The following is a 25,833-nucleotide window of genomic DNA, read 5'->3' on the forward strand; positions in this document are numbered from 1 at the left end:
TGAAATAACAGATTTAAGCCATCCACATCCTAAAATTAAATCAGAGTTCACAGTAAAATTTGATTAAAGTGGAGAAATGAGTTTTTAATGTTTTTTCCTTAAAGCCCCTAGAAGATATCAGCTGTATTGCATGGAACAGACAAGTTCAGCATATTTTAGCATCAGCGAATCCTAGTGGCCGGGCCACTGTGTGGGATCTTAGGAAAAATGAACCTGTCATCAAAGTCAGTGATCATAGTAATAGGGTAAGTATTTGGTTGCTTTGTGACTCACACCTTGCATTTCTTTTTAAAAAAATCATGTTAGGGGGAGTTCTTACAGATATTCATAACATTCCATAGTTCAGTCATATCATGCACTGTTGTACAATTGTTACCACAATAAGTTTCAAAACATTTTCTTTTTTTCTTGAACTCCCTGATATCAGCTCCCCTTTGGGCCCTCCCTCCCTCATCATACACCCTAGGAACCCTTCTTTTTTTTCTTTGGCCATATCTTACATGTTACATTTAGTTGTTTTTTTGCTTTCTTAATATATTTTTTTCTCTTAATTCATTTAAAAATTGTTTTATTGTGGGCTTTTACAACTCTTAGAGCAATCCATAGATCCATTGTATCAAGCACATTTGTACTTATGTTGCCATCTTTTCAAAACAGTTTCTTTCTACTTGAGCCCTTGGTATCAGCTCCTCATTTTTCCCTCCGTCCACCCTCCCACTCTCAAGAATCTTTGATAAATTATGAATTATTATTTTCGTGTCTTACACCAACCGCTGTCTCCCTTTAGTCATGTTTCTGTTGTTCGTCACCCCACCGGGGTTTGGGGGAGGGGTGTGGTGATTTAAATACGTTGATTATTGTGATTGGTTCCCTTTCCCCTATCCTCATGGTATTGCTGCTCCCATTATTGTTCCTGAGGGGTTTATCTGTCCTGGATTCCGTGTGTTGAGAGCTCTTAACTGTACCAGTGTTAATATTCTGGGCTAGCTGGATATGTAAGGTAGAATGACTCCACGATAGTAGGAGGGGGGAGTCATTAAGAACTAGAGGAAAGTTATGTTTCATTTGTGCTATACTGCACCTTGGCTGACTCATCCCTTCCTTGTGACCCTTCTGTGAGGGGATGTCCAATTATCTATAGATGGGCTTTGGGTCTCCACTCCGACTCACCTCGTTCACATTGATATGATTGTTTTGGGTCTTCTAATGCCTGATAGCTGATCCTGTTGACACCTCGTGATCACACAGACTGGTGTGCTTCCTCCATGTGGGTTTTGTTGCTTCCCAGTTAGTTGGCTGCTTGTTTATCTTCAAGCCTTTAAGATCCCAGGTGCTATACCTTTTTAAAAAAATCATTTTACTGTGGGTTCTTACAGCTGAGTTAGTTAGTTTATTGTGCCAATCTGGCCAAAAAACACATGTGGGATTAATTGAAGGGCGGAGGGATAAATGGCTCAATGAGCCTCGCCTTTCGAGTTCTCGGGTCTCTTGCTTTGTGATGGTTGGACCAGGGTGCAGCTGCCTTAGCAGTTCCCAGCTTCAGCTTGCAAGGCTGACTTCCTGCAAGACATCCCCAAGGAGAAGCCACATGGACCTACCCCGATGCAGCCCTGGGTGCTGGAGCAGCCTTGTGGAGACCCCTGCCAGTGCTGAGATGTTTACACATTCACTGACTCGGCTTTCCTCCTGCAGTCGGCGTCATTGCATGTATTTTGTGAGATGGAGGAGGACTTTCTGGATTGGTGTTGGACATATGGGTTAATGGGTTAATGTTGAATTTGTGGGCTTGGGCAGCACTGGGTTGGGATGTTTTCTTGATGCACAGTTAACCATTATATAAAACTCTTTTACATGAGTTTCTGTGGATTTGTTTCTCTAAAGTACCTAGACTATCACAGTTCTTATTACAATCCATACATCCATCCATCGTGTCAAGCACTTTTATACATAATGTTGTCATCATCATTTTCAAAGCATTTTCTTCTTTTTTTTTTGCATTTTCTTTCTACTTGAGACAGATACTGTAGCTTGTAATAGCTGGGCACCATCAGCTTTCTTCACCACATTAGCTTCTGCGCCCATTTTTGTCTTCAGCGATCATGTCAGGAAGGTGAGCATCACAGAATGCCAGGTTATTAGTACAAAGTATTCTTGCATCAAGGGAGTCCTTGAGTAGAGGTTCATTGTCCGTCTGCTACCTTAATACTTAAGATCTACATATAAGTGAATAGATCTATGTCCCTATCATTATATATAAATATGTTTACATACATATTACATTTCTTGTGTGGCTTTCCCTATATTTGACAGTTGACAACAGAATTTCCCTATTGATTGTTAGGTTGAAATGAAAATGCGCTTATTCCCTTCGAGAATATAATAATGTTCCATGCTGGATAGTAATGATGAAGATAAAGAGTAGTTAAAATCAAGGAACTTATGATAGATTGATATTCTTGCTCTGCTGGCTTTTTCAGAGCATTGCAAACCAAAAAATCATATTCATTGTCATCGAGTCAATGCTGACTTGTAGTGACCCTATAGGACAGGGTAGAACTGTCCCCTGTGAGTTTCTGAACCTGTCATTTTTTAAGGACGTGTAAAGCCTTGTCTTTCTCCCTGAGAGTTGGCTGCTGGTTTCAAACTGATGGATGACCTTGCAGATCATAGCCCAATAAATATCCTCTATACCCCTAGGGCTCATACTCAAAGGATTGTAGCCACATTTTAATTAATCTTTAGCTTTTCCTAGAAGAAATTTCCTACAAAGAATTTTATTTTTGTTTTTCTGAACTTGGTGTTTCCAAGCTCCTGGCTTTTAATTATTTATTTATTTTTTCTGAGCTCCTGACTTTTACCTCTTCCTCTAATTCAGGTATTTCATGGTATGTGTTGCTCTATAGCACATTAACTTCTCAACCTTGCCAATGGCTAAAGGTTCTGTCATCAAGGTGCATTAGATATATTGGTGTAATTTAGGGCTCTGTTTTGTATGCTTTGGAGCCCTGGTGGCGTAGTGGGTAAGTGTTGGGTTACTAACCCAGAAGGTCAATGGGAGGAGAAGGATGAGGCAGTCTGCTTAAGTAGAGATTTACAGGTTTGGAAGCCTACAGAGCAGTTCTATTCTGTCCTGCAGGGTTGCTATGAGCCACACTGCACATCAGTAGATTTTGTTTTGAATTTTATTTGCATTAATTGTCTTGGGGTTTAAATTCTTTGACTAGTTTAACATCCTCTAAAATTATTTGGTCTAAATCAGGGACTACCTATATAACTTAAGACAGCAATGGTAAAAACTAGGAGAATATTTCTTCAGAGTGTTTTTCAGATTAATCAATTTTAACAGAAAAGCTTAAGTGAAATAACAGCAAACTTTTCAGTGTCTAAGATAATTAATAGGATCTGAACTCTCAGGTAATTATTGGTAATAATGTTGATTTATCTTTTTTATTGTTGTTCTTGTTGATTTATCTTATATCAAAAATTAGCTAGTAGTAGTTGCTTTGGACAGTTTGCCTTAATTTTTCTGATAGAGGAAAGATCCTCTATCAATTTCAATTGAAGATTTCCTCTTCAATTTCACTTGAAGTCTATATTTTCATTTTTCTGAAACTATTTCACTTTAAATTTGTATTCATTTAAATTATATCTTTTTGGGTAAACCTTTTCTCCCTGGTTACAATTTTGACAGTAAATCCCTTCTTTGGTGTAGAATTATTTGGGCCTAGTATAGTTTTAAGTATCAAATAGCTGAAAAACACTCAGGTGTTTTACTTGTCAAAGACTTTAGTAAAATTTACTAATTTTGATTGTTGTTGTGTCAAATTGGGCATGAACTGATGTTTCATACTCTTTGTATTAATGCCTCAATTTTATTTTGCCTTTTTAAAAAAGTACCTTTATTAGGGGCTCTTACATCTCATCACAATCCATACATACATTCCTCCAGTATGTCAAGCACATTTGCACATATGCTGCCACCATCATTTTCAAAGCATTTTCTTCCCACTTGAACCCCTGATATCCTCTCCCCATTTCTTTTTAAAAAAAAAATAGTTATTAGGGGCTCATACAACTCTTACACATCAGTTGTGTAAAGCACATTTGTACATTCATTGCCCTTATCATTCTCAAAAGGTTTCCTCTCCATGTGAGCTTCTGGCTGCTCCCCATTTCTTCCCCCTCACCCCCCCACCCTCCCTCACAAACCCTTAATAAGGTACAGATTATTTTTTCCATATCTTACATTGTCCTCCATCACGCCTCCCACACTTCTCCGTTATTCATCCCCCTGGGAGCTGGTTCTAGGTTGATCCTTGTGATCAGTTCCCTCTTTCTCTCCCTACTCTCCCCTAATCCTCCTGGTATCTCTATTTTCCTAGTTTTGACCCTGAGGGGTTTATCTATCCTGGATTCCCTGTGTTTCAGGCTCTTTATCTGTAGTAGTGTACATGTTCTGATCTATTCTGATTTGTAAGGTAGAATTGAGGTCATGATAGTGGGGTAAAGGAAGCACCAAAGAACTAGAGGAAAATTGTGTGTTTCATCGGTGCTACACTGCACCCTGATTGGCTCATCTCTTCCCTGTTACCCCTCTGTGAGGGGATGTCCAATTGTCTACAGATGGGCTTTGGGTCTCCACTTCATCACACACACACACCCTCCTCCACCTCACCTTGGGTACGGTTTTGTTGTGGATCTTAAATGCCTGATACCTGATCCCATCGACACCTCATGATCATACAGGCTGCTGTGCTTCTTCCATGTGGGCTTTGTTGTTTCTCAGCTAGATAGTCTCTTGTTTATCTTCAAGCCTTTAAGACCCCAGACACTATATCTTTTGATAGCTGGGCACCATCAGCTTTCCTTACCACATTTGCTTATGCACCCATTTTGCCTTCAGTGATTGTGTTGGGAAGGTGAGTATCACAGAAAGCCGGATTGTTAGAACAAAGTGTTCTTGTGTTAAGGTGGTACTTGAGTTGAGGCCCAATGTCTATCTGCATCCTTAATTCTTTTTTTGTTTGTTTGTTTGTTTTCTTAATTCTTAACATATAGATATGAGTACATAGTTCTATTCCTCTCTCATTATATATATATATTTACCTATGTATTAGGTCTCTACAAATGTCCTTTGTCTCCTGATTCTTTCCTCTATTTCCTTTTTACTTCTCTCGTCCCACCATCATGTTCAGCCTTCATTCAGGTTTAGTAATTCCTCGCTGCTACATTGCCCTTGACTGTCCCACTAGGCTCCTACAACCTTCCTTCCATTGATTTTAATTCACTTGTTCTCTTGTTCCTGGGTTCGTCCGCCCTTCCCTTCCTTTATCTTACCCACCCTTCTTCCGTATCCCCCTGGAATCATTGGTTCGTTCTTTTCATCTCTGAATTATTTATCCTGCCTATCTCATCTAGACAGACATGCAGCTACATTAATAAGTGCAAAAACCAGGCAAAACGAAATAAAACAACAAAGGAAGTCAAAACCAACAAAACAATAACAACAACAGCATAAAACAAATACAAAAACAGTGACAAAAATGGAAAAGCCTATAAATAGTTTAAGGTCTATTTGTTAGCCTTTATATTTTGGCTTTTTATAAAGAGCATTGAAAAACTGTGAACCTTACCTGTCTTGCAGATGCATTGCTCTGGATTGGCGTGGCATCCTGATGTTGCTACCCAGATGGTCCTTGCTTCTGAAGATGACAGGTTACCTGTGATCCAGATGTGGGATCTTCGGTTTGCTTCCTCTCCACTTCGTGTCCTTGAAAACCATGCCAGGTATCATGCAGCTTTTTCAAGGAACCTAATTTGTTTATTTATTTTTTATATATTTACTTAACACTGAATTATAAGGTAGGCTTTTAGTTTTTGGTGTTTTTTGTTTTTCCCCCCTTTTTAATATTAGGAAATTTGTTTTATCTGTATAATTTAAAAGTTAAGATAAATGGTTTGTTATTATAGTACTACATCTGCTTTTTGATACCAAGAAAGTATAGCTAAATCATATAGCATAGAAATGTGTAAAGGTTTTTCAAACAATATAATAAATAAAAGTTCCAGTATAGTCCATCCTTTGAGACAATCCTTGAAATTTATTACATTGTTAGTTGCTGTTAAGTTGATTCCAATTCATGGTCACCCTATGTGTGTAAAGTAGAATTGCTGAATAGAGTTGAAAATAAAACAAAACAAAATCTTTGCTACCACTGAGTTCATGCCAACTTTGAATTTTTAAAGCTGTGAGCGGTGGTCATTTGTAAGCAGAGTGGCAGACCTTACTTCCAAAGGGCCTCTGGGTGGGTTTGAAAGGGTGCCCACCTTTCAGTTCAACCCTTAAGCATTTGCATGACCCAGAGAATCCTTTTTTTGTATGTGTTGGAAGAAAGACCCAAACTTAAGTAGTTTTTATAGATTTTAGTATTTTTTCATGGTATTGTAATGTTAACTTCCTTCTAATTTTTAATTCTGTTCTTTAATTTTTAAAAAACTGGCTGGAATATAGAATAGACATAATGTTTATAGTGGTTTTCCTGGGTGGTGAGGTACAGGAGCTTTTATTTTCTTTTGGCTAATAGGAATTTTTAGACTTTTATATATGGAAAGAGAGTGCACCCATGCATGTACATGCTTTTATAATACTGAGGAGTAAAATAAAAATCCAAATGTTATTAAACCACAAAAAGCTATAAAATTAGATCATTGGTATTTGTTTAAGATTGCTTTGGTGCACATTTTAATTTTATTTCGAAACTACTTATGATAGACATGTTTCTCTAATAAAAACTAGAAAATATCATCAGAAAGAAGAAATTGAAATACATTTCTTACCCATCTGTAGTTCAAATATTTCATTGTGAGTTTACAAACTTATAGATGTGTGTATATATGCATATGTATACATTTATATATGTAAATAAAGCCCTATTTGTTTAAAAAGTATATAACATTATATCTATGTAGTTTTATAGAAATGAATAATAATTCACCTAATTAGCCTATTTTGTAAATTATGAACACTGCATGAGAGCTTTGGGAGAAAGATGAAGCTTTCTGCTTCTGTAGAGGTCCAGTTTCAGAAACCCAAAGTGCAGTTCTACTCTGTTTTTCAGGGTCACTATGAGTCAGAATTGACGAGCTGGAAGTGCGTTTAGTATTTTACTTTTACTTTTAGTAGATATTAAGAAGTAGATTTGTATAGTATAATTTTTAATGTTGTATACATTTCCCCCTCAAAGGAAGAGCTGGAATTTATATATTACAGAGTCCATGTTGTTAGACAACTACTTTGTTTTCATTTTTGCTATCACACACTCTACAATATCATGAATATATTATATTCTTTCAGCGATCAAAGAGCATACAAATTACTAATGCACTTATGTCTACATCTGTCAGTATTGTGTAAGAGTCTTAAATTTTTAGACAAATACTTTGAAATTTGAGTTTCTCATGATTGAAAGTATTTGTATTCATTTGTGTTTCTCTAGGGGAGTTTTGGCAGTTGCTTGGAGCATGGCAGATCCTGAATTGTTGCTGAGCTGTGGAAAAGATGCTAAAATTCTCTGCTCCAATCCACACACAGGAGAGGTATAGGGAAGAAGTGTTTATAAACTTTAAGCTAGTGTAATATTTTATTTCTAATTGAATATGAAATTTCTACATGGATTCTGAGGGTATTATTCATCTAAGGACATGTGAAGGTAGATGAGGTGTATGTAAAATGTTAGTCCAACAGATTATGTCAGAAAACATTGTCTAAATTCAATTGTTTCAGCTAGAAAATGCATTTATTAAATATATTTTAAACTAGTAATTGGCTTCCATTTCCAGTACAATTAGTTTGCCTAGACTCAAAACTGTTCAATTTCTCATATAATACTTATTTTATAGTGTAGTATTTGTCATACATCCTGCCCATGGAAATTCTATTTTATTAAAATATAAATATGGTATAAATATAGTATAATTTTATTTGCTTTGGGTTGTACACTAGGTATCTCTTTTAACTTTTAATTCTGTCACTTACTGGTTTCCCTTTCTCTCAGTAGTGTATTATAGATTCTGTACTTTAATGACAGCTTTTTACGTGACAACCACCATTTCTAAGTTAATGTAGGTTATTGGCGACACTAAGGACCTTGGTGGCATAGTGGGTATGCATTGTGCAACGAACGGCCAGGTCAGCTTTTCAAAACTTTAAGGTAGCATCTTGAAACTACCAGCCACTCCTCGGGAGAAAGATGAGGCTTTCTACTCCCATAAAGAGTTATAGTCCTAGAAGCGCACAGGGGCAGCTGTACTCTGTCCTGTAGGTTGCTCTGAGCTAGCCTTGTCTTAATGGGAGTGAACGGTGTTTTGGAAGGTGCTGCACTTGGATGGTAACTGAAAGGTCAACTGTTAGCTGCTCTGAAAAAAAAAATGTGGCCGTCTGTTTCCATTGAATATACAATAGTATCTTCAGTAGGCTTTTTTCATTTGATTCTGATGAACCAACAACAAGCACCTTAGTCCATCGGATTCTGGATTACCTTTTTCTAATGTGGCAGTGTCAGAATATAGAAACATTAAAGTTAGGGGGGAACAAAAATATGAAATAATATATTTTACCTTAAGTGACCTAATAGAATAATAAAAATCCCTTATTTTCTACCACGTTATTAGATTTTTTTAAAGACAGCATTATCGAGCTGAAAGCTGCTTAGTCCTATCAGCCACCTTAAACATCACAGACATCAGAAGACTAAGTTCTTTTTCACTTAGTTCAATGCTCTTATACAACAGTGCTTTCATAAAATAAAACACATTTTAAATGTCACATGAAACTCATTTGACTTACTTCTTGAAGCCACAAGACCTTGTATTTCTTTCAAGAGCAGTTAGCACTAAGTTTTTTGTTAGAAACAATAATATTGTAAAATATTTGCATCAACCATTTTCTATAGTTCATACTCTTTTCTGTATAAAGAAAGATTGTTAGGATTTTATATTATGAATGCAGCAACAGGAATGGTGTGCACATGTTTTCTCTCTTGACAAAAAGCCAGATTTCTCAATGAAGTTTTTCCTTGCAGGGCTAATTTTAAAACTTTGACTTTAGGTAAACAGAGATAGATGTGGTTGGTTGAGGCTTGGCAGGCATCTACAGTTGGCCAGAACACCATTGATCTTTTAAAATTTAGCAAGTTGACTCAAATAGTTTTCTGATATTTCAGATGTATCCACTAATATTTCAGTAAAAACAGAAAACCATCACATTTTAAGATGTGCTTATTTTGAATGTGGTTGAATTGTTTTAAAGTAGCATTCCTTTATCCTTTATCTTTGGTAGACCATCATAATGGACTCTTATTTTATAAATCTTGGTTTTGCTTTTCTTAGCTGGAAATACTTTCTAAAAGAAAATTGTTTAATTTAGCTAGTTGAACACATTAATTTAGTTGTTCTGCTTATAAAGTGTCTATACCTTCTTTGGCTTTTTTGTTTGTTTTGGTTTAGGTGTTATATGAACTTCCCACAAATACCCAGTGGTGCTTCGATATTCAGTGGTGTCCGAGAAATCCTGCTGTCTTATCAGCTGCTTCCTTTGATGGGCGTATCAGTGTTTATTCTATCATGGGCGGGAGCACTGATGAATTACGGCAAAAACAAGTGGACAAGGTAATCGGAAGTGTGAAGATTTTGAAGAAAGTAGCTATTAATAAATAACTATGTGAGTAGTTTAAAAATCAATTAATGATCAGCAATCCTGTGTAAATAGACAATTATTTAAAATTTTCTTGGATATGACAAGAAAACAATGCAATCTAGACTTGTATAAGTTACAGATTCTCGTATTACTCTTTTCTAAAGCTGTCATCATCGTTTGGAAATCTGGATCCCTTTGGGACAGGACAAGTCCTTCCTCCATTACAAATACCACAGCAGAGTGCTCAGCACAGTATAGTGCTGCCTCTCAAGAAGCCACCTAAGTGGATCCGAAGGCCTGTTGGTGCTTCCTTTTCAGTACGTGCATTTTGTTTTATGGTCTTGACGTATATGGGCATGATGATTTTTCCTAATGTTATAAGATGATTCAGATGGGAAAGGTGTGTATCTGAGATATTTTGGTATATTTGTATCATCTAACTCCCCCCACCCCACTCCACTCCTTTTAGACTTTCTGCGCCCCCGCCGCCCCCTTCTAGCTTTTCTTATTGTGGAAAATGTTGAACCTGCCCCAGAGTAGAAAGAAGAGTGAGTAATGAATGCCCATATACCCATTATCCAGCTTTAGCAGTTACCCTGCCGGCACACTATCGTAAATACATAATAAGGGAACTTCAAAAAGGTTATGAGAGAATTAAAATATGATGGAATTTCCCCACAAATTTTTTGAAACCCCTTCTTATGTTTCTTTTTATATGTCTTTTACAGTTGAGTTCATTGTTTCATTACTTATAACATTACTTATTACTCAACTTTTCATTACTTATAGCGGTTGAGTTCATTGTTTTCATTACTTATAATACTGTTATCATATACAGTAAAATGATCAATAATTCCATAACTGTTGCCCCAAAAATGCCTTTATATGTTCAGTGGATATTCTTTCTAAGTTCGTTGTAATCTATAATAATTCCTTCTTCATCCTCCATCCCCATGACATTTAGATGTTGAAAATAATTCAGGTATTAGTTATGTTTATTTTCTCCACATTCTGTATTTGGTTGATTCTGTTCCCATAATATTGTTTGATGTGTTTTCCTGTGCCCTGATATTTTTTCTAGGGTGTTTCTATATCCCCTATTTCCTACAGACTAAAGGTTTGATCAGATTCATGTTATTAGAGGGAAAAGATATTTAGAATCAGAGAAAGTGAGGATATATGAAGGATCCAAGGATAATCTTTGCTAGTTTAGCAATGATCCTCACACTACAAGAAAATTCTTGTCAACCGCAATCAATACTCATGGCAGCAGCAGTTGGGAGCTGAAAAGACAAGTTACAATGGGTAAAGAGGTTCAAGATCTCTTTAAAGTGTTGAATAGCAAGGCTATCACTTTGAGGAATTAGTTGCCCTGGGCTCAAACCATGGAATTTTCCTTGGCCTCAAATGCATGTGAAAGTTAGACATGAATAAAGACCGATGAAGGATTGGTGGAAAACAAGCAAATCTGTCTTGGGAGAAATACAGCTAACACACTCCTTAGAAGCACGAAAGCTAAGACTTCGCCTCATACTTTGGACATGTAATCAAGTGATAGTCCCTGGAAAAGAACAGCAGGTAAAGTAGAGGGTCAGTGGAAAGGAAGAAGACCCTCACTGAGATGGCTGACCCCGTGACTGTAGCAATGGGCTCAAACCTAGCAATTGTGAGAGTTTTGCAGGACCAAGCAGTGTGTCCTAGGGCAGTGTACACGTGGTTGCTCTGAGTTGGAAGGAGCTTGATGTCATCTACCAACAACATGGTATTCCGTAGTAAGACAGTATGCTCTTTATTCTTGGATGTATAGATTATTCCTACTCTTTTCCTTAAGATTGGTAACAGTAATAAACATCCTCTTTGTGCCTAAAGTTGTACTGAAATTTCTAGTTGTTGTATTAGGCTGTGTTCATGGGAGCAACAACATAGAAACCAATAAAATGAGCAGTATTAATCATCTTGTAAAACCTACTTTAGCTTTTGCTTCTAGTTTGTGTTTTCTTAAGTATATCATGGTATTTTTTACAGTGCTTGTGATAAACATACATTGAACACAATAGATATTTTATAAAATAAGTTTATGTAAAGCCCATAATCTTTGCATGAAACATTAGTAAATATGAACAAACTACTTTATTCCTGTGTTTCCTTAAATTTATTTTGTGTGAATACATTAGTATTAGCTATGTACTCTGTGCATAGTAGTTACTAGGTATAACACAAGATACGAGAATAAATCACACAGAAGGGCCAGGTCCAAAATAATTTACATGAGACCAGTACATATGGTGAATAGTTGAAAGAAAAAACTATATATATATTATGCTAAAGGAATTTCCATAAGCTTTATGGAAAGGTGACGTTTGCTGGATCTTGAAAGATAAGTAGCTTTGGGTATGTGGAAGTTAGTAAAAAACAAATAGGTGATGTATTTGGCCTAGACAGGACAATAAATAGTACATTTATCTAAAGGTAGATTGTGTGAGAAGGGTCGCTAGGAAGAGACGAGCCAATCAGGGTACAGTGAAGCACCAATGAAATATATAACTTTCCTCTAGCTTTTTAATGCTTCCTCCCCCCCACTATCATGATCCCGGTTCTACCCTACAAATCCAGCTAGACCAGATCATGTACATGGGTACAGATAAGAACTGGAAACCCAGGAAATCCAGGCCAGATAAATGAAAGTGGCAATACCAGGAGGGTAGAGGGAAGGTGGGGTAGAAAGGAACCAATTACAAGGATCTACATATAACTCCCTCCCAGGGGCACAGATAACAGAAAAGTGGGTAAAGGGAGACGTTGGACAGTGTAAGACATGATGAAATTATAACAAATTATCAAGGGTTCATGAGGAAAGGGGGTGGGTGGGGAGAGAGGGGAAAAATAAGGAGCTGGTACAAAGGACTCAAGTAGAAAGCAAATGTTTTGAGAATGATGATGGCAAACAAATGTACACAATGGATGTATGTATGGATTGTGATAAGAGTTGTATGAGCCCCCAATAAAATGATTAAAAAAATAAAGGAGATAAGATATAATAATAATTTATAAATTATTAAGGCTTCATTGGGGAGGGGGAGGGGGGGGGAAGGAAAATGAGCTGATTCCGGGAACCCAAGAGGAAAGCGAATTTTGGGAATGATGAGGGCAACAAATGTTTAGGTGTGCTTTACACAATTGATCTATGTATTGTGAGTTGTATGAGCCCCAATAAAAGGATTTAAAATAAATAAATAAATGAATAAAGGTAGATTGTGTGGAAAGGAAGAGTTGAAGGTTGTCAGATTGTGAAGCATGAAGGAATATATCTAATTTTTCTTTTAGATTTCTGTATGTTTAAGCCATAGTTCTATTTAACAAATTTCCAGTGTACACCTTTTTTTTTTTTGCCATGTTCTTGGGGTTCAAACTGTTTGTTCATTTGTTCTTTTGCAGTTTGGAGGCAAACTGGTTACCTTTGAGAATGTCAAAGTGCTGTCTCAGCAGGGAGCTGAGCAGCTGCAGCACCATCCTGTGTTCATCAGCCAAGTTGTAACAGAAAAGGAATTCCTCAGCAGGTCTGACCAACTTCAGCAGGTCGTACAGTCCCAAGGATTTGTGACTTACTGTCAGAAAAAAATTGAAGCTTCTCAAACTGAGTTTGAGAAAAATGTGTGGTCATTTTTGAAGGTAAAGTTGGTATTTAAGACGTTTACTTCACTATCTGCAAGGTTAATTGCACTATATTTCAAATCAGCTGTCTCATTAAAGAAGCACTTGAAAATTGTGATTTCAGGAGCTTTTTGAACATTAAGAAACTTTGAGGAGCACATTGCCTACCTTTTTATGTCCAGATTTCTGCCCCTGCTGTGAACTGCCTAGTGTGAAGTACTTTGTTAGTGTGGAGTAAATGTAATAGGTGAGAGAGAAACAGCATTCAATGAACTTATTTTAAAATTGGAAGACAGAATATTTAAGTTTTGAGGAAAATGGGAAAAGTCGGAAGTGGCATAGGGTAGAAAAGGTGGAGGCATTTCTTATCTTGCCTTTAAAAAGAGGGGAAAATTTTTTTTTCACTAAGTTACATTTATAACAGTGGAATAACAAATGTAGGTTTTAGTTAGTTATTTTGCTTCCACTGCCTTATTTTCTACACTTAATTTTCAAAGAATAGAGATCTTGAGTGTAATAATAGGCTTGAATTCCAAAATTAGAGAATATATTTTTATATTTTACAATTAAATATTCAATTATGGGGAAGGCTTCAGGACTCTGGTTGTCCACATTGTGAGAATTTTGCATTTCTATAATCTTTGGAAATAAGTGATTTTGTGTTTTATAAGTTATTTAAAGAAGAAAAACAAGAAGAGAAAACTTGTTCTTTAGATTTTAACCTGTTTTATTGGCATACAACATCATTCAGTTCAGTAGTTCAATTACATCAAGAAGAGCAAGAAGAGTTGTACAGTCATCACCACAGTTTTAGAACATTTTCTTAATTCTTGTGCTCATTGTTATTAGCTCCCTGTTTCCCCCAACCTCCTCTCCCCTCCCATAACCCCAAAGAACTATTAATCCAGTTATTGTCTCTGTAGCATTCCTTATCCTGGATTTCATATACAGAAAAACTTTTTTTAAATCCAAAACTAAGAACAATAACAAAGTAAAACAGTTAAAAACCCCAAGTGAAAAGGAAACAATATAAAAAACTAGAACAAACTAAATGGATCGTACAGGAGATTAGATGATCAGATGCTAAATTTTAAGCCAACTGCATCTGCAATAATCCACTTTCCACAGCATTCTGCATGATAGATAGCAAGGCTGTTTACATCCATGGTCAGATGAGATTCATCAGAGCCTTAATCCATATGTAGTTCCCCTTCTTCTTCTACTTCTTCTTTTTTTTTTTTTTAACTAAAACAACTTTAAAAGGGGTCACAGAGGAGATCATATGGTAAACTAGTACATTTTCATTTTAACCCTCTTCCGTCAGTCATAGTCCACTATACATTGTTCTTTGTCTGATAACAAGGCTGTTTGCATCCCTCAGGGATGATCAGTGGGTAGTCACCAGAGGATTAGTTTCTGAGTGAACCCTGCAAATGGATTTTGGGCTTTCACTGCCCAATGAATGGTGGCCCAGTACTACCAAATACTTGATATATTTTAATGGCCTCCTTATTTCAATATGACATATATTAATCTCTTAGGCATGGCCCTGTTGTGAATCAATATTATTGAAAGTTTTGTCCTATCACCAACCCCCATTGTATGCATATAGTGTCCACTTAAGAGTTTAATACTAGGTTTACAGGAAAAGTCACTTTGATGCATTTCTATTTCCTCCATAGGAAATAGAACCGTTTACATTTACCTCCTACCATTTGTGCTGACTTTTATCTATTTAACGAGACAAATATATATCTAAATTCATTTTTTTCTAAGCCTTCTAATCTCTAAATTCGCTGTGGTATACTTATGTCTATGGATACCCATCAATTTGACTCATCCATAAATTAAGTACTAATCCCAATAAATCAGTTTCATTCATGAAAACATTACTTCAGTAATGTACCATATATACTCATGTTTAAGCCAAGTTTTTTAGCACGTTTTTAATGCAGTTTTTTTGTAAAATTAGGTGCCTCAGCTGATAATTTGGGTTGGCTTATCCTTGAGTATATACGATAAGTAAAAAGTTCTTAGAAAGTAAACTTCAAATGTAAAGACAAACAGTTCAGGGGATTTTCTACTGACCCATCCAAGATACGTCAAATCCAGTATCTCCAATGTTGTATAATGTTAAATAATGTTTTATATAAATATACAGTTTCACTTATAATAGTGTGTAATTATGTTGTTCTTAAATAAGTTGTTTTTTAAAGAAAATGTGCAGTTTTGTCATGTCAGTTTGACGTATGTTTGTAGACATCGGTATGTAAGAAATGTCTATAAGCCAAGTTTAATCTATACAAGTCAATTCATGTTTTGTGGTTCATAACTTTACTTGCATAATTTCCTTTTCTTAATTCTTTACATTGGCTAAACTAATGACATTATCAGTGTGCAGTGGTTATGCATTTGGTTGCTGTCCGAGAGTAAACAGTTCCAAACCACCGTCCAGCTCAGCCGAGGAAGGGTGAAGTTTCTACTCCTGTGAAGATTTGCAGTCATGAGACTCACAGGGACAGTCCTGCCCTGTCCTATGGTCCACTGTGCGTCAGGGTCTACTTGATGGGAGTGCAGTGATGCCCCAGGAGGGTGATTGATGATATTCTCTAACAAAATGACAATAATCTAAGGAGAATCAGAGATAAATATAAGCCATAGGTAATTAGTGTATTGGGGGCTTGCATTTAAATTTAGCCCCAATATAAAAAACGATTAGTTCTTATGACATGGCCCTGCCTAGAGATCAGTGAAGATATGAGTATTATAGCAAAGTGTAGTGAAAAAACTAGAGAGTGCCCGGCTATCAGAAGGAATAGCATCTGGGGTCATAAAGGTTTGTCTTAAAAGAAGTGGCCATCTAAGTGAAGTGTCAAGTAAGACCACATGGAAGACGCACACTAGCCTGTGTTATCCAAGGATTGTAAATAATGTCATCCAAATCCAAAGAAGGGAATGGTATCACAGCTTAGATTGTGAACACCTGGTTTGCAGAAGGCGATGGGTAGAAGCCCCAAAGTCATTGTTCTTTCGGTTTTTAAATGGTAATACTAGACTTTGGGTATGTTCAATGGTCTTATTTGATATTTTAATGCATTATTATAAAAATTGGTTCTTTACGGGAGGGTGGAGGGAAGGTGAGGGAGAAAGGGGGAACAGATGACAAGTTCTACCTATAACCTCCTCCCTGGGGGACGGACAACGGAGAAGTGGGTGAGGGAGACGTCAGATGGTGCAAGATATGATATAATAATAATAATTTATAAATTATTAAGGGTTCAGGAGGAGGAGGGAGCGGGGAGGGAAGGCGAAAAATGAGCTGACACCAAGGGCTCAAGTAGAAAGCAGGTGTTGTGAGAATGATGATGTCAACATATGTACTAATGTGCTGGACACAAATGATGTATGTATGGGTTGTGAAGAATTGTATGAGCCCCTAATAAAATGATTATAAAAAAATTTGGACCTTTAAATTCAAGACTTTTAAGAGTATGCCTCTTTTTAAAGGTAAACTTTGAGGATGATTCTCGCGGAAAATACCTTGAACTTCTGGGATACAGAAAAGAAAACCTAGGAAAAGAGGTAAATTTTCAGAGGTTAAGCTATGTGTCAGCAAATAAAACATTTTTTTATTAGGTAAAACTTAAAGGCAACGTGCACCTTTTAAGTTTTAGCTTTTGCTGTGAGTTGCTGTTAAGTCGATCCCAACCTGTAGGGCTCTGCTTGTACACAGTAGAACTGCAGCAGAGCATTTTCAAGGCTCATCTTTTGGAAGCAGTCCTCTGGCTTATCTTCCAAGGTGTGTCTGAGAGTGGGTTTGAACCCCAGCCTTTTGGTGTTTAGCTGACAAGAAGCACCTTTAATTCAAGTTTAATTTAAGAATTGTGTCAGGGAGAACTGGGCCTTGAAAGATACGACACTATGAACCTCAACTGCTGGAACTAACACTTGAGATTTTAATAAGGTTGTACAACCACGGTCCCTGTGGGGAGGAGAGGAAAACTACTTCATTCTAGATCTTAGCTTACATTATCTACTTAACAGATTCAGTAACTATCAATGTTTTGCAGCAGGGGTAATTTAAACTTTAAAAAGGGGAGAGATAATCTTATAGTTTTCTTCTCTTGAGGTTGTTCACGTTGTTCAGATTGCTATCAACAAGAGCAATCAAGGCATCCTGGCTTGGAAAACCTAGAAGGAACTAGTTTAGGTTCTCCTCCTGTCTGAAAGTGACTTGGTTTTTTTAGTATTGCAGAGTTGTGTGCATGGTGTGGGTTGGACACTACACGGTAGGCAGTGTCATGCACATTGAAGATTGATACCCCTTTGAGGTCATGCACACCTAGGGTACATCACAGTCCCATTGCTTCCTGGCTATTTGTCTTTGCTCTCTCCAAAGGAGAGACTCCCCAAATGCTAAACTTGAACTAATTGAGGGCCAGTTTTGAATAGATATTCTTTCCATCAATACGCTATCTCCCATGTAAAGTCTTTTAATTTTTGTCAGTGAGAATGGAGTCAGAGCGAGGGGCACATTTTCTGTATAACCTGAAATAGAATTCCATTTAGTAGGTGAATTCTTATCTGTATTTCAGATTGCTTTGGCCTTGAACGAAGTGGATGGGCCTGATGTGGTAAGAAGACCTTTAAAAATGTCTGCACCCTAAAATTTGGTTTGAGTCATAACAAATAAGGGAGGAATAAGGAAATAAGACATGTGTTTGTTGTGCAAAAAAAAGAAAGAAATGTTTTATTGTCTCACAGTGTAAAAGTAAATGATTCTAGGTATTTTAATTACTAATTCATTGTATAATAGCAAACATTTAACGGGTAGACAGAAGAGGAAAGACTAAATGATTGTCAGATACTTAAGGTAAAAATCTTTGCTATTGAGAAGTGTTTGGTAGGACAGAGACGGTGTTAACAACATTGCTCTTTGCTTTTTCTCTAGTGGGTCTCAAATGAAACTACTCAGTACTGCTTCTTATGATTGCACTGGCTCTGAATGTTGTTGGTTGGGTCTTTTGTCTTCCTTGTTCACTAAGAACCCTTTAATGCCACATTCTTCAACTTCCTCTGTAATTGTTTTGTGTACCAAAGGCTCTTAAAGACTCTGACCAAGTAGCACAGAGTGATGGGGAGGAGAGCCCTGCTGCTGAAGAGCAGCTGTTGGGAGAGGTACTTCTTTTTTTTCTTTCTGGTTTTAATTGTATTGGGGAAATATATGACATGTTTTGCTTGTCTAAATATTGCTTGACCTGGGAATATGGAAAATTGTCTTGACTACTTTTTCCAGGATCATTTAGAGTATATTACTTTCTAGGGTAGGAATCAATGATGTCTAGGGTAGGAATCAATGTACCTATACTGACAGAAGAATCCTCTCTGAACACTTTAGTTCTTTGACCTAGCATCTGGATGATATGTTTTTAAATTAACTGTTGAGGTGAGTTGGACTTAATTTTTTAGGTAGCTATCAAACTGAAAAGAGATTTTATTTGGAAACTCATATTGCATACAGAGTTAATGTTTTTGTCTTCCTACATTATGTTTAACATGTACTCTTAGTGGCATAGGTTTCTGAATTAGTTCTAAACTTTTGTGTCCAAGAATACTTCACCGAACTGCGTGATTTGCTATAAATGTGTCCTGAGTCCTGTTTGTAATTAAGAGAGTCCTTGAACACAGAGTTGTGTTATTAACATTTTTCTTTTACTTCTCTGTTTATTTTTTTAACCACTAATGTATAATTTTATACTTTCTTTTCCTTGCTCTCTAATTTCATCTCATCTTGGGGAAAAGTGATCAAAAAGTCTGAGTCTTATCTGACTTGAATTTTTCATTGTTTTCTGGTGGTATGGGGCTATCCTGACTTGTGGAATGTTTCTTATATAATCTTTTGCTTAGTTGTGAAAATAATTCATCAGAAAATTTAGACTCACACAAGGTGATTGTCAGAAACATTTTCCTTAGAAGTATGGATTTTATGTGGTGAGTGCAGAGTGGAGACTCAAAGCCCATTGGTAGGCAACTGGACACCCCCTTACTGAAGGGTTGTGGGGAGGAATTGAGCCAGTTGGGGTGCAGGGTAGCAATGATGAAACATATAACTTTCCTCTAGTCTTAAATGCTCCCCCCCCCCCATCACTATCATTATCCCAATTCTACCTTACACATCTGGCTAGACCAGAGGATGTACAGATAGCAACTGGAAACAGGGAATCCAGGTCATGATTCCTTCAGGACCAATGGTGAGAGTGGCGATCCCTGGAGGGTGGAGGGAATGTGGGGTAGAAAGGGGGAACCGATTACAAGAATCTGCGTATAGCCTCCTCCCTGGGGGATGAACAGTAGAGAAGAGGGCGGGGGAGACGTTGGATAGTGCAACATGACAAAATAACAATTTATGAATTATGAAGGTTCATGAGGGAGGGAGGAGTAGGGAGGGAGGGGGGAAATGAGCAGCTGATATTAAGGGCTCAAGTAGAAGGCAAATGTTTTGAGCAACAAATATACATATGTGCTTGACACAATGGATGGATGTATGGATTGTGATAAGAATTGTATGAGCCCCCAATAAAATGATTTAAAAAACACCTAGAAAATATGGATTTTAGCATTTCTTTAATACAGGAACAAAAGATATGGTTAACATCTTACTGAAAATTTTGACTCTATTAGACTACATTAAAGAAATGTACTTTTAATTATGTAGAACTAGGTTAACTATGTTATCAAATAGGTCCATTTGAGAATTCATGCATAAATTTAATAGGTAAGAATAATAGGCATTTAAAATAAACAGTTATCAATGAGTAGTTCCAGGGTACTTGAAAAAAATTTCTCTTAATGGTACTGTTGTTTCTGAAACAATGTTTCTGAAACAATGACAATAGTATATTAAAAGGTAATCAATATATACAATGAATTGTAGCAGTTCGGGCTTTCTCTATTTTAGAAGTCTTTCTAAGTACAGGTTTGCTTGTAGTTAAACAAATTTGAAAAGTAATTGTTAGGAAAAGAGCTTGTTAGAATAAGTTTGTTAGTGAATATAATCAGATCACGCGCTCTGATGTATTCTTTAATACAAATAACTAAATATTGTCAATTTTTCACTTTGAATTTTAAAAATTCCTAAATGCTTCCCTTGGGAAATGGAATTAGACTTACAGTTCTTCTCCTGTGTTGATCAATGTTAATTTATTAGGTTTTGCAACATGATCCCGTGCTGTACTCTACACTAAATTTTCTCAATCCAAAAATGCCCTGACCTTGATGACTAAGAACTTACATGCAGATGTGTAGATAAAAATAGCACAGTAAATATTTTCTTTCATACAAGAGAGCTAAATTATTTAAAAATTTAAAAAATCTGTTAAGATTTTTGACTTTCAAATTTATATGCATGAAAGAGAAAGCATTTAAAGTATATCCTAGTGAAATGCCTCTATTCTTTTTGAAATGAAAAGAATTGAATTTACTTAAAATATTACAAATCTTAGGAATTTTTAGCAGAACTACACATATTCTTACTGGACTTTCCTACTCTCTGGATCTGACCAGTTTGAGGGAACACATGTATAAATGAATCTGAGTATGTTCGTAAATCTGGCTTATGTTGCCTTTGTTCTAAGGACATCAGTGATGTTTTTTTATGACTGATTCAGTTAAAATAAAAAGACTTCATAATTTAAACACTTAATGCATAGGAACTTTCAGCTATGTAGATAGAAGCAGGATTGCTTTAAAATGGAAATAAACATACTAATTTTTCAAATGTTAATTTAATTTAATTTTTCAAAAGTTGATGCATTTTAGAAAATAGATTCTTCAGCTTAAATAAGTTCTAAACTACCAGATTAGCGTATTTAATTTTCTTTAACACTTAAATTTTGTTTAACACCGTTTCTGATGACCTTGAATTTTGCCTATGATTATATAATGGGAGTTAATACTTCGGGAAACTGTATATTTTAATGAAAACTTGGATCTGAGACTTTCTGGACTGAGGGTGTCATCTAGTCAGTAAGTGAGTCATCATACAGGCTTGTTTCCCAGCATTTGATGTGGTAGTTCTGGTCTCGCTAAATTGCTGTCGTCGATATCTTTCTAGAGAATTAAAGAAGAAAAACAAGAATCTGAATTTTTACCCTCAGCCGGAGGAACATTTAATATTTCTGTCAGTGGAGGTAAATACTTGTTGGTGTTCATTTCTTGTTTTGTTGAGTTTTAATTTCTTTCTGTGTAAAATAACAAAACAAAACAATCGAAGGCCTAGCAGTCGATTAGTTTATTAGGGATGTTTTGTCACAGCTGCAGGAGACTGAGAGGACTAAGCATTTAGTGTATGAAATCAATGCCCTGGAAATATGGTGTGCTTTTGTTTCATCTGAATGATAGAAGCTATAAAATGATCTTTATTAAAAGAATTTGACCATTCTGGAAAAACGTGTTCTTTTATCTCTTCTATATATAACAGCAATCTTGTGTTAGAATTTAATCTACCACTGATAGCATTCAGAAATTAGCATGTCTTTGTTTCATATGCAGGTATGATGATTTTTGTTTTTGCTTTTATAGCACAAAACCTTATTTAATTTGAGTGTATTATATCTCCTTGCAGACATCGATGGTTTAATTACTCAGGCTCTGCTGACGGGTAATTTTGAGAGTGCCGTTGACCTTTGTTTACATGACAACCGCATGGCAGATGCCATTATATTGGCCATAGCAGGTGGACAAGAACTCTTGGCTCGAACCCAGAAAAAATACTTTGCAAAATCCCAAAGCAAAATTACCAGGGTATGTTATTTTAAAGATAAACCAGCAGCTTCTTTTCAAACTGTTAAACTGATCATTGTATTTCATTTTCTCATTATAATAGCAGCACACTTACAAGAAATAACAATCCAGAAAACAGTAAAGATCAAATATTCATAATTCCATGACCCAGAAATGGTGGGGGCCATAGTGAAACTAGTTTGTTTTGATGTTTTCACATGTGCATTTTGGTGTGATTATTCCAATTTTCCTCCTTTGCATGTTATCATTATAAAAATTATTTTTTTTTGCTTTTGTAGAAAGGTTTAATCTTAGGTGTATATTTTTTAAAGATAAAAACTTTAGCAATCCCCAATTCTCTCATCAGATTGGTGTTTATCCTTCCATACTTTTTTGTATATATCTGTAGAATTTGTTATTTTAATCATGATCGTGTGTGTGTGTGTGTGAGGGGGTTGTGTGTTATTAATAATGTTGTTAGGTGCTGTTTGAGTTGGTTCCAATTCATAGTGACCCTATGTACAAGAGAGTGAATACTGCTCGGTCTTGCGCCATTCTTGCAATTCTTGTATTTGAGCCCATTGTTAAAGACACTGTCTGTCTATCTTGTTGAGAGCTTTCCTCTTTTTCACTGTCCCCTCTGCTTTATTTGATGATGTCCGCCAGAAGCTAGTGTCTCCTGACACATGTCCAAAGTACTTGAGACAGTGTCTCACCACCATTACCTCTAAGGAGCATTCTGGCTGTACTTCTTCCAAGACAGATCTGTGTGTTCTTTTGACAGTCTATGGTAGTTTCAATACTCTTCGTCAACACCTTCGTTCAAGTGCACCAATTTTCCTTTGGTCTTAATTAATGTCCAACTTTATTGGTAATAATGCAAGCATTTCTCCACACCATTAAGATTCATTTCCAAAAAATGTAATTGCTCTGACACAGTAGCCACAACAGTGGGTTCAACCATAAAAACAATTATGAGGCTGATGCAGGAACTTGCTTCCTTCTTTTTTAGGTAGGGCCACAGTGAGTTGCAACTGACTTGATGGTACCAAACGATGACAACATAGTATTCTGTAGTCAAGCTATATTGCCACATTTTTAAATGCTTAGATACTGCCCTATATTTTCTTAATATAGGTAAAACAGGGATAAGCATTCTCATTGTGCCTAAAGATATATGCAAATGTCTAATTGTTGAAGAAGGCTGTTCTCGGGAGCAGAATTTCTGAAGCAGAGGCTTTGAGTGTTTGTGTGGCTCCTACTTGATGCCATTACATTATTTTCTATGAAAGCTATTCCACTGTTCAGTCTCGCAAGCAGTGGGCTCCTATTAGTCTCTCCAACCCTAACTCACATCACTCCTATCCCTGTTGTGTTTCAGCCTCACAGGCTGCCTTTCAGTTGGTCACATGCACTAGTCCCTTTCTCCTTCAGGACCCTCCATGTGCTGCTCCTTTAGTCTGTATGCATTTTCCTTCAGGATGAAGTGTGGGGTACAAGCCCCCACAATCGAACGGGTCCAAGGGACGGTTGTGTCATTGAGGTGTAGAATTAAAAAGACATCAGACAAGATAAGGCATGCGAATGCTCACCTCTGTGACGGCCATGATCTTAGCAGCTCGGTCCCTGCAGAGAGAGAGCGAATGTATTTCCATTCAAGGCTTATATACACTCAGTGGGCATACAGGCCCCCCTAGTTACAGGTAACCACATGCGTAACAGTAGGGGTTGAAAAATAGGCATATGTGTAACGGGGGGACGAGCCTAGGGGTGTACACGCAATAGGAAGGGGTGGGCATTAGGGGCAAGCATGTGACAAGATGGGGGGACTCTAGAGTCAAGATGGTAGCCGAACTGTGGCCCTCCCTGATTGGCTTGACCTTGCCTTTGGGCTCTCTTTTAGGGGAACAATACATTATCCCTATTAGAAGGGAGTGGGTCCTAATTAGGGTGGGACAGACTATAGGGTCTGATTGTTCTAGATGATTTAAAAAAAAATAAATTTATTTAAAAAAAATAATGTAAATCACTTGCAGGGAAACTTGGTATTTTTAATGTTAATGTCATTAATATAGGCAATGGCATAGAATTTAAAATACTAGTGATAAAAAGAAAATATCTTATATGATCTCCTTAATGCTGTCCCATTAATCATCAGGTGTGCTCAATGTGTCAAATCTGTTCTTCAGAAGTCTTTCATTCAGCTCAGATATACTAAGGTGGTATTTTGTCTCTTGTGGACTTTTAATTTTCTTTTCTTTGTTTCTTTTTTTTTTTGTTTTTGTTCTAGATGATTGATTACCCTCAGGGAGATAACTTTTAAGCAGCTGACCTCCAATTGTATGGTCATTTACCATTTGTTTGCAAGCAGCACCTTAGGTTTAGCATATAATATGAGGGGACAACCTGGGGAATAACCTTTCTGTTTCCCACAACGAAGCTAATTCATTCTTTCCTTTCTCAGTACTTTATAAATATATTAGTATGGAGTGTGTGTGTGTGTGTGTGTGTAGGAAAAATAATACCATATATTAAGTTGTTTGGTTAAAAAATAACATTGTACTTTGCTTCTGCATGACATACTATAAATAATAGTTTTGAAAGTTATGGTTAATTAGTCATTGTTAATTTTTATTTATATATATAAAAGACTTCAGTTGTCTGTTTCCTTTCCCAAGCTGATCACTGCCGTGGTGATGAAGAACTGGAAAGAGATTGTTGAGTCTTGTGACCTTAAAAATTGGAGAGAGGCTTTAGCTGCAGTGCTGACGTATGCCAAACCAGATGAATTTTCAGCCCTCTGTGGTAAGAAAATGGGCTTTACATTTGATATATTACAAATACGGCATGGTGCATTTTAAAGAAAGTTTTTGACAGATCTTATTAGGAAATTTTTGTTAACCTACTAATCACAAACAAAAAGGTTATTTGAAATGCTTTTATCTGGATAGTTTAATACAGTCATCATACCTATTTATTAAAAAAGATTTTTTCATATCTATTTATTGTCTCTGAAAATATTTAGTGTCTTGGTTTCAGACAGACCATGGTTGGAATCTTGTCCTTGCCTATATGACCTAGGAAAAATTAGTTTCTGAGCCTCAGTTTACTAATCTTTAAAATATAATAAACAACTTTCAACTTAATAAATATTAGTTCGAGACAGACACGGAAGAATGGTCTGGCAGTGTACTTTCAAAATCATCAGCCACTGAAAACTCTGTAGATCACAATGTTTTGATCAGCAGTCAGTTATGGGGGTGGTGCAGTACCAGGCAACATTTTCCCATTGTGCGACGGATTGCCATGAGTTGGATTCAACTTGATAGCAACTAACAACAGTGATAAAAAATCGTAATTACATCATTTGAGTGAACATAACCATTGAAGGAATAAGTATTCATTATTTGCAAAAATCTGTAAGTCTGCTAGTATGCAAATAATCATTTGCTAGCTTGAAAGTATTGAGGATATAAACGTTACATGATATTAATGATTTTAACCATAAATAATTTATAGTAGACCTGGATGCCATTTAGTGGTTTATTCAGAACATGTCATACTGTTGTTTTTAAAAAGATCTGATGTGATGGCTCTAAAGCCAAACCCACTGCCATCTAGTCAGTTCCAACTCTCGGCAACCCTGTTGGACAGGACGGAACTGCTCCACGGGGTTCCGTAGGCTGTGAGTCTGCGCAGAAGGAGAC

The 25,833-nt window shown here is 36.5% G+C and overlaps 1 protein-coding gene across 10 annotated transcripts in view; it reads left to right on the forward strand.

The window, feature by feature from the left end:
* Positions 1 to 25,833, forward strand: part of SEC31A (SEC31 homolog A, COPII coat complex component) — an 81,652-nt gene that overhangs the window by 24,365 nt on the left and 31,454 nt on the right. For 9 of the 10 annotated variants that reach the window (XM_045284019.1, XM_045284020.1, XM_045284022.1 and 6 more), the window contains exons 6-17: positions 105 to 245; positions 5,645 to 5,787; positions 7,497 to 7,596; positions 9,505 to 9,666; positions 9,859 to 10,011; positions 13,130 to 13,363; positions 16,853 to 16,927; positions 17,941 to 17,979; positions 18,446 to 18,523; positions 21,459 to 21,534; positions 21,969 to 22,147; positions 24,805 to 24,931. In XM_045284019.1, the coding sequence (XP_045139954.1) occupies positions 105 to 245; positions 5,645 to 5,787; positions 7,497 to 7,596; positions 9,505 to 9,666; positions 9,859 to 10,011; positions 13,130 to 13,363; positions 16,853 to 16,927; positions 17,941 to 17,979; positions 18,446 to 18,523; positions 21,459 to 21,534; positions 21,969 to 22,147; positions 24,805 to 24,931 (1,507 nt within the window). The remainder of the gene's footprint in view (positions 1 to 104; positions 246 to 5,644; positions 5,788 to 7,496; positions 7,597 to 9,504; positions 9,667 to 9,858; positions 10,012 to 13,129; positions 13,364 to 16,852; positions 16,928 to 17,940; positions 17,980 to 18,445; positions 18,524 to 21,458; positions 21,535 to 21,968; positions 22,148 to 24,804; positions 24,932 to 25,833) is intronic. The other variant, XM_045284023.1, reaches the window with a different exon arrangement.

Source organism: Echinops telfairi, unplaced genomic scaffold (assembly GCF_000313985.2).
Source record: "Echinops telfairi isolate 266 unplaced genomic scaffold, ASM31398v2 ScPeMD7_7468;HRSCAF=8506_0, whole genome shotgun sequence".
NCBI lineage: Eukaryota > Metazoa > Chordata > Mammalia > Afrosoricida > Tenrecidae > Echinops > Echinops telfairi.